General features: G+C 40.9%; 2 protein-coding genes across 2 annotated transcripts; one reads left to right on the plus strand and one right to left on the minus strand.

Annotated features, from left to right (window-relative positions):
• Positions 1–628: 628 nt before the first annotated feature.
• Positions 629–1,549, plus strand: LOC309863870 (olfactory receptor 7E178-like; the record flags this gene model as incomplete). Its single annotated transcript, XM_082729132.1, has 1 exon — positions 629–1,549. Exon 1 carries the CDS (start codon positions 719–721, stop codon positions 1,547–1,549), a length of 831 nt encoding a protein of 276 aa, XP_082585258.1. The 5' UTR covers positions 629–718.
• A 5,220-nt stretch (positions 1,550–6,769) lies between these two features.
• LOC309865747 (olfactory receptor 7D4-like) lies at positions 6,770–7,702 on the minus strand (the record flags this gene model as incomplete). Its single annotated transcript, XM_082732510.1, has 1 exon — positions 6,770–7,702. The coding sequence occupies one exon, from the start codon at positions 7,700–7,702 to the stop codon at positions 6,770–6,772; it is 933 nt and encodes a 310-aa protein (XP_082588636.1).
• Between the last annotated feature and the right edge of the window lie 1,654 nt (positions 7,703–9,356).

A 9,356-nucleotide genomic window follows, 5' to 3' on the forward strand; every position in this document is an offset into this window, starting at 1 on the left:
TAAGAGATAATAAAGTTCATCTGTCAGGTAATACTATGCCACTTTGGAAGTGCTTGAAATAGATGTACATACTCCACAGACACTTAAAACACATTGTTGTGGTGAGAACTCAGGAAACAATATGTATATTATTATAGTATTAAGTAAGTTTTTAAGAAAACTGTTTATGGATGCATAAATCAGTACTAATATTATGGAAACATTGAAAGGAAAATATATCTACCACATTCACCACAGTGTTTGTCTTAGGGCAGCTGAAATGCAGGGGAATGGGATCATGCAGGGAAAGCAAGAAAACTGTTTTTACTGGCAACAAATATGAGTTCTGAAGCCAAGTATAATTAGGCATTTCTATATTTGTATATTTGCATGCTTCTCTAACATTATTTGGCTCAATGTCTTCATAGTGGGTAAATATAGAAACAGGTAAATAGCTCAGACAGCAGTAAGGAATTAGTTCTAAGAAGAGTTTACAATTGAGAAATGTTGCTGAAGGTACTGGGATGTACGCTGGGAAGCGCAAATTGCTTGAATCAAAATAGGTGCATTTAGCTGGGTGTCTCTATACTTGTTTTGTTTATTCAACACTCTCTTCTCTTTTGAGAGGTGTCCCACCTGCCTGGAACCACAGAATCTAACAGCTGTCTCAGAGTTCCTTCTCCTGGGCCTCTCAGATGATCCAGAACTGGAGCCCATTCTCTTTGGGCTCTTCTTGTCCATGTACCTGGTCACCTTGCTTGGGAACCTGCTCATCATCCTGGCTGTCAGCTCTGACTCCCACCTCCACATGCCCATGTACTTCTTCCTCTCCAACCTGTCCTTGGCTGATATTGGTTTCAGCACCACGACAATCCCCAAGATGCTGGTGAACATTCAAACACACAGCAAGTCTATTACCTATACAGGCTGCCTAACTCAGGTGTCCTTTTTTTTCCTGTTTGGGTGTTTGGACAATCTGCTCCTGGCTGTGATGGCCTATGACCGGTTTGTGGCCATTTGTCACCCACTGAACTATTCAGTTATCATGAACCCATGCTTCTGTAGCTTGTTGGTCCTGATGTCATTTTTTGGCAGCCTTTTGGAATCTCAGATTCATTTTTTGATGGTGTCCCAACTCACCTTCTGCACAAATGTGGAAATTCATCATTTCTTTTGTGATGCACCACAACTCTTCCACCTTGCCTGCTCTGATATCTCCATCCACACCATACTAATGTATTTTATTGGTGCTATCTTTGGTGGTGTTCCCCTCTCAGGGATCTTTTGTTCTTATACACGAATTGTTTCCTCCATTCTGAGAATCCCATCCACAGGTGGGAAGTACAAAGCCTTTTCTACCTGTAGCTCCCACCTGTTGATTGTTTGCTTGTTTTATGGAACAGGCCTTGGAGTATACCTCAGTTCATCTATCTCCCCCTCCCTCCAGAAGGGTGCAGTGGCCTCGGTGATGTACACTGTGGTCACCCCTATGCTGAACCCCTTCATCTACAGCCTGAGGAATAAGGACATCAAGAGGGCACTGTGGGGGATGATCAGCAGAATATTCTAATATCAGCATTTGTCTTAGTCTTTCTGGGTTCATAGAACTGGAAAATGCAGAGGTGGGAGCCCAAGTGGGGCTTCATTCCAGGACCTGGAGATCATGACCTGAGCCAAAGGCAGAGTAAACAGCTGAGCCACCCCAGTCCCGCATGTTATTTTCCTCTTTTTTTCTTAGCAAAAATTAACTCCCTTATTATTATTATTATTATCTTTTATGAGCACTACATAAATTTATTTAGCCATAAAGGAGCTTATATACATTCTTTTTTAATTTTTTATTAATTTTCAACATAACAGTATTCATTATTTTTTCACCACACCCAGTGCTCCAAGCAATTCGTGCCCTCTATAATACCCTCAGATTGTTTTTCAGAGTCCATAGTCTCTCATGGTTCACCTCCCCTTCCAATTTACCCCAACTCCCTTCTCCTCTCTAACTCCCCATGTACATTCTTTTTTAAAATTTATTTATTTATTTATTTTTATTTTCAGCATAACAGTATTCCTTGTTTTTCCACCACACCCAGTGACCCAGTGCTCCATGCAATCCATGCCCTCTCTAATACCCACCACCTGGTTCCGCCAACCTCCCCCCCCGCCCCTTCAGAATCCTCAGATTGATTTTCAGAGTCCTTACTTCTCTTCTCTAACTCCCCTTGTCCTCCATGCTATTTGTTATGCTCCACAAATAAGTGAAACCATATGAAAATTGACTCTGTCTGCTTGACTTGTTTCACTCAGCATAATCTCTTCCAGTCCCGTCCATGTTGCTACAAAAGTTGGGTATTCATCCTTTCTGATGGAGGCACAATACTCCATAGTGTATATGGACCACATCTTCCTTATCCATTTGTTCGTTGAAGGGCATCTTGGTTCTTTCCACCGTTTGGCGACTGTGGCCATTGCTGCTATAAACATTGGGGTACAGATGGCCCTTCTTTTTATGACATCTGTATCTTTGGGGTAAATTCCCAGGAGTGCAATGCAGGGTCATCGGGAAGTTCTACTTTTAATTTCTTGAGGAATCTCCATACTGTCCTCCAGAGAGGCTGCACCAAATTGCATTCCCACCAACAGTGGAAGAGTTTTCCCCTTTCTCCACATCCTCTCCAACACATCTTGTTTCCTGTCTTGCTAATTTTGGCCATTCTAACTGGTGTAAGGTGATATCTCAATGTGGTTTTAATTTGATCTCCCTGGTGGCTAGTGATGATGAACATTTTTTCATGTGTCTGATAGGCATTTGTATGTCTTGATTGGAGAAGTGTCTGTTCATATCTTCTGCCCATTTTTTGATATGTTTGCCTGTTTCATGTGTGTTGAGTTTGAGGAGTTCATTATAGATCCTGGATATCAACTCTATGGTCAATTAATCTTCGACAAAACAGGTAAAAATATGCAGTGGAAACAAGACAGTCTCTTCAATAAATGGTGCTGAGAAAATTGGACAGCTGTATGTAGAAGAATGAAGCTCGAACAATCTCTTACACCATACACAAAGATAAACTCAAAATGGATAAAAGGCCTTTGGAGACTTATCTTGAAATAAGTTGCTGTGGCTGATATTGAAGAGATTACTGCCTATGTTCTTCTCTAGGATTCTGATGGATTCCTGTCTCATGTTGAGGTCTTTCATCCATTTTGAGTTTATCTTTGTGTACTGTGTAAGAGAATGGTCGAGTATCATTCTTCTACATATAGCTGTCCAGTTTTCCCAGCACCATTTATTGAAGAGACTGTCTTTTTTCCACTGGATATTTTTTCTTGTTTTGTCAAGGATTATTTGCCCTTAGAGTTGAGGGTGCATATCTGGGCTCTCCACTATGTTCCACTGGTCTATGTGTTTGTTTTTAAGCCAGTGCCATGCTGTCTTGGTGATCACAGCTTTGTAATAAGGCTTGAAATCAGATAACACAATGCCCCCAGTTTTATTTATTTTTATTTCTTTTCAGCGTAACTTTGATTCCACACCCCCCCTCACCACCATTTGTTAGGAGGATCTAAATCCTACCTTAACGTCCAAAACATCTAATACATATTTGTGCCTTAATGATCTTGATCATATTTCTTTTAAAGTAGGCTTCCCACCCACCATGGAGTCCAACATGGGGCTTGAACCCACAACCCTGAGATCAAGACCCAAGCTGAGATAAAGAATCAGATGCTCAACTAACTAGGCCTTTCAGAGTCCCATCTTGATCAGATTTCTGGGTGAATAGGATAACTATTGAATTTCCCTCTGAAGCTGAAATGAGACACTATTAATATTGAGTTTGAATAAACAGTTATCAAGTTTCCTGGAACTTCCCTAGGAAAACTGGGGTGTACAATTCCCAAGGAATAGATGGGAGAGTTACTACCAGAACAGAGGTGATCCTAATTTTCCTGATGATTGTCCTTCCTATTCCATCTAATTTCTCCCCAGTTATATCACTAGACACAAAAGGACAAATACTGTATATTTCCACTTATGTAAGAGGCCTATAGTAGTCAAAATCACAGAGACAGAGAGTAGAATGGTGGGAGCCAGCAGCTGGGGGATGGAGAAGGGACATTAGGGTTTAATGGGACAGTTTCAGTTTAATGGGACAGAAAAGTTCTAGAGATGGATGGTAGTGATGGTTGTGAATGTACTTACTACTACTGATCTATACACTGAAAATGGTTAAGGTGGCAAATTTTATGTAATATTTCCACAATTAAAAACAACAACAGGGGCACTTGGGTGACTCATTGTGTTAAAGCATCTGCCTTCAGCTGGGGTCATCATCCCAGGGTCCTGGGTTCTAGCCCCACATCAGGATCTCTGCTCAGATGGAAGCCTGCTTCCCTTCCTCTCTCTGTCTGCCTCTCTGTCTTCTTGTAATATTTGTCTGTCAAATAAATAAATAAATAAAATCTTAAAAAGAACAACAGCAGAGATTATGCTGAGTGAAATAAATCAAGCAGAGAGAGTCAATTATTATATGGTTTCACTTATTTGTGGAGCATAAAAAATAGCATGGAGGACATGGGGATATAAAGAGAAGGGAGTTGGGGGAAATTGGAAGGGGAGGTGAACCATGAGAGACTATGGACTCTGAAAAACAATCTGAGGGTTTTGAAGGGGCGGGGGGTGGGAGGTTGGTGTACCAGGTGGTGGGTATTATAGAGGGCACGGATTGCATGGAGCACTGGGTGTGGTGCAAAAATAATGAATACTGTTATGCTGAAAATAAATAAAAAATAAATTAAAAAAAACAATGAATACTGTTATGCTGAAAAGAAATATAAAATTAAACAACAACAACAACAACAACAACAAAAACAACAAAGATCTCCTGTCAGAAATAAGGGACATCTTGCTTCAAATGTTGGGTGTTTCTCAGCCCTCTACAATCAACCACTGTAGGGATCTGCCTTGGCAAGATCATGCCTCCTTCCTGGGGCAAACCACATCTGATAACTGTTTGATTTGGGGGGGGGGGTAAACATTTATACCCTTTTCCCTAATTCCAGCCAACTCTAAGACATCATCTTAACTCCAGGGCTCCCTGCTGGGTTTGGAGGTCTTTGATAGATTTCAGTTTGGCTTGACTTTTTCCAGTGTTCTTCCTTGTTGTAAAGAATTTGCCAGACAATAAGATTGCCCTCCCCTCTCACAGCAGTCACCAGTTCAGGAGTCTCTAGGTCCACTCTCACATCAGACCAGTTGAATACAAATTTGGAAACTTTTTCACATTCGATGATTTGCTAGAATGATTCAAACTGAGAGGATTGCCTCAGATTTGATGACGAACTAGAATAGCTCATAGAACTCAAGAAGCAGTATACTATGATTGCAGTTTTATTACAGCAAAAAGATACAAATTAGATTCAGCCAAAGGGAGATATACACAATACAAGGTCTAGAACATCCCATATGTGAAGGCTTTTGTTGTCTTCTTTCCTTGGAGTTCAGACCCATTACCTTTTCCTGGGTCGATATCAGTGACAATACTCAAAGACTGTTACCAATCAGGTAGTTCATCTGAGTTCCAGTGTTCAAAATTTTTATTCAGGCTTTGCTATGTAGATATAATTATTTGAATTATGGTGTATATGGCTGAGCTCAATTTCCAGCCTCCTACCTAAGGCTGGGCTGATATCTCTTTCCCCAAAGCTCCAGCCTTTTCATCACATGGCTGGTCTCTTTGGCATGGCCAACACTCATCCTGAGCCATTTCATTAGCCTAAGCTATGAGTTGTGGTCTATGAGGCCCTCCATAAATAGTCAATCACTCCAGATCACTGGGAAATTTCAGGTGTTTAAAAGTTACCCCTGGGAGCGGGGACACTCTCTCTTTAGAGGAAGCCAAATTCCTAACTACACATCTGCCCTTGACCAGTTGTTGATTCCAGGAGCACTGCCTGGTAAACATCCTGTGTGCTAATTGTTTTCTAATTGTCTGCTTCACAAGGAACTCAGTGTGGAACACGTTGTTACTAATAACATTTATTTGAGAAAATTTAAAACCAGTTCCATGGTAGTTGAAATGGCCCATAATATTCTTTGAATTACAAACCCAACACTAAGCTCAGGAATGGGTAATATCGAGGAAAGAAGAGGAATGGGAGCATTCATTCATTCAGTGTCTCCCTGGGGGCAGTAGGGAGGAGGCACCCACTGAAAAGCTGAAGGAGTCTAGAAACCCAAACTCAGAGTTGTTTGGAAATGTTCTCAATAAGCATATGGAGAAAAGTTCAACCTTGCTAGTAACCAAATAAATAATTTATCCTTCAGTGTATATAGTCTGTTTGGACTTATAATGTGATCAGAGAAACTGAGATCCTGGATTTATGCTTTATGAGGGCAAAGATTTTTTTTCCCACTTCACTCCTGTGTTCTAGACACCTACTGCAGCCTTTACTGTAAAGGAACTAGCAAAAGTTATTGATAAAATGCACTATTTCATAATCCTCATGCAACTATTCTGATTAGGTACTTAAATTGGTACTGGATTGGAAATCCAAGCTGAGGTGTAGTAATAGGAAAGTAAAAGGAGGGGATGTGGAGAGTAGGAGTGAGGATAACAGAGCAGTCAACATAAGAGGTTAAGATACATTCAGAAAAGGGACTCACAAAGCAATTCTGAGCAAAGTCACTTATGAAGGATGGGTGTAAAACTTAATGTCACCAAGAGGCAGAATTTTTTTAGACCACTGCTGCTGTTCCTGTCAGTTAAAAAACCCAGGACAAGCATTCATATCACTGAACATAGATTGTTCTCCCCAAAACTGTTTGTAGAGCCCTCCTGATGTCCCTGTTCAATAGGGTGTAGACAATGGGGTTCAGCATTGGGGTAACCACAGTGTACATCACCGAGGCAATCATACCCCTCCAGGAAGATGCATCAGAACTGAGATACACACCAAGGCCTGTCCCATAGAATAAAGAAACCACAGACAGGTGAGATGCACCGATAGAAAATGCATTGTACTTCCCATTAGTTGATGGGATTCTCAGGATGGAGGAGGTGATTAGGGTATAGGAGAAAAGGATCCCAGAGAAGGGAATGACACCAAGAAGGCTAGTTACTATATATAGCAGGACATGATTGACCAATGTGTCTGGGCAGGCAAGTCTGAGAGCCTTAGCAAGTTCACAGTAAAAGAGTGGAATTACCCAGTTGATGCAGAAGGAAAGCTGTAGTATCAACAGACTCTGGGTCAGGGAGTATGACAAGCTGATGAACCAGGACATGAGAACCAGGAGGCCACAGAGCTGTGGGTTCATGATGACTGGGTAGTGCAAGGGGTGGCAGATGGCCACAAGCCGGTCATAGCCCATCCCAGTGAGGAGAAAAGTGTCCATACCTCCAAAAACCATAAAGAAATACATCTGGGTGATGCAGCCTGCATAGCTGATGGATTTGCTCTGTGTTTGGATGTTCATCAGCATCTTAGGGACCATGGTGGAGAAGAAACTTATGTCAGCAAAGGACAAGTTGGAGAAGAAGAAGTACATGGGGGTGTGAAGGTGGGAGTCACAGCTGATGGCCAAGATGATGAGCAGATTCCCAAGTACGGTGACCAGGTCCATGGACAAGTACAGACCAAAGAGAAGGGGTTGAGGCACTGAGTCTTGGGAAAATCCCAGGAGTAAGAATTCTGAAGCACTTGTTTGATTTCTTGCTACCATGTTGCCAACTCATCAGCTAGATGATTTAAGCAGGGAGTGACTATGAAATAGGCACTAGATAGACTATAGAATCTCTCTACTATTTTTGTTTCTTGGAGTGAAGTGCTGTGCATAATAGCCGTAACATTACAAAGTTTAGGAATCCTACATTCTGTTATTCATTCCATGCAACAGTTAATAATGTTGATCAACCACTGTCCATTGGTCTCTGGGACACTCATTTATCCTATTTATCTAAAATCATCAAATCTAAAAGTTAAGAACACTGTTAGATTTTAGCAATAAAGTGGTCCAAAATCACTCTAAAACAAATGTGGAACATGAGGTCCAGTGAACCTCAGTAACTTAATCTATCCAACTTGTCTTGAACCCTATAAAGGGTCAGATAAATATGTCTCAGAGGTCAGAAAATTTGACAGTCTCTCAAATATTTGGATAGACTATTTCAGGATGAACAGCATGTAGGTTTACTCTTCAAGGAAAATGAAGAAAAAGAGAATGTTCTTACCAAGTAATAAACCACATGAACAAATTATTACTGCTTAGTGTACCAGGAGCCATCAACATACTGCAGGACCAGGGCCAGATGCTTCCTGGACATTATTATTGCTTGACAAAATATCTTTCATCTATGAAATTAAATATTGGTGAAAATGTCTAATGAAAACATAGGTGTCATGGTTTCAACCATTTCAGTACCATAAGTACCAAAAGATCAGTACCATCATAACCTGAGTACCATAAGATAAAACACTACTAAGGTCACAAACAGAATTTTGAGTCATATCCTCAGTGGTGCTCTTCACTCGGTGGGTAGCTTCGTCAATGAAGTGTCTGCCTTTAGCTCAGTTCGTGATCCCAGGAGTCTGGGATCAAGTCCAGCATCAGGCTCCTTGCTCAGCGGAGAACCTACTTCTCCATCTCCCTCTGCCTACAATTCCTCTGCTTGTGCTCTCGCTCTCTCTGTCAAATAAATAAACAAATAAAGTCTTAAAAAATTTTCCATAAGAAAAAGTTTTTTTTTGTAACTGTGTAGTGGCAGATGTTAACTGGAATTATTTTGGTAATTCATCAAATATTACATGTGCTATATTATATACATATATATATGTATATATATATATATATATATATATACACAAATATATATAATAATTTTTTAAAATTTATTTTTTTATTTATTTTCAGCATAACAGTATTCATTATTTTTGCACCACACCCAGTGCTCCATGCAATCGGTGCCCTCTATAATACCCACCACCTGGTACCCCGACCTCCCACCCTCTGCCCCTTTAAAACCCTCAGATTGATTTTCAGAGTCCATAGTCTCTCATGGTTCACATCCCCTTCCAATTTCCCCCAACTCCCTTCTCTTCTCTAACTCCCCATGTCCTCCATGCTATTTTTTATGCTTTATTTAATTATTTGACAGAGAGATTGAGAGAGAGAGAGAGAGACTGAGCACAGGCAGGGGGAGCTCCAGAGGGAGAGGAAGAAGCAGGCCCCCACCAAGCAGGGAGCCTGATGTGGGGCTCAATCCCAGGACCCTTGGGATCATGAACTGAGCTGAAGGCAGACATTTAACCAACTGAGCCACTCAGGCACCCCTATATGTGCAATATATTGAATCATTATGTTGCACACCAGAAACTAA

Source organism: Mustela nivalis, assembly GCF_964662115.1.
Source record: "Mustela nivalis genome assembly, chromosome: 1".
Classification (NCBI taxonomy): Eukaryota; Metazoa; Chordata; class Mammalia; order Carnivora; family Mustelidae; genus Mustela; species Mustela nivalis.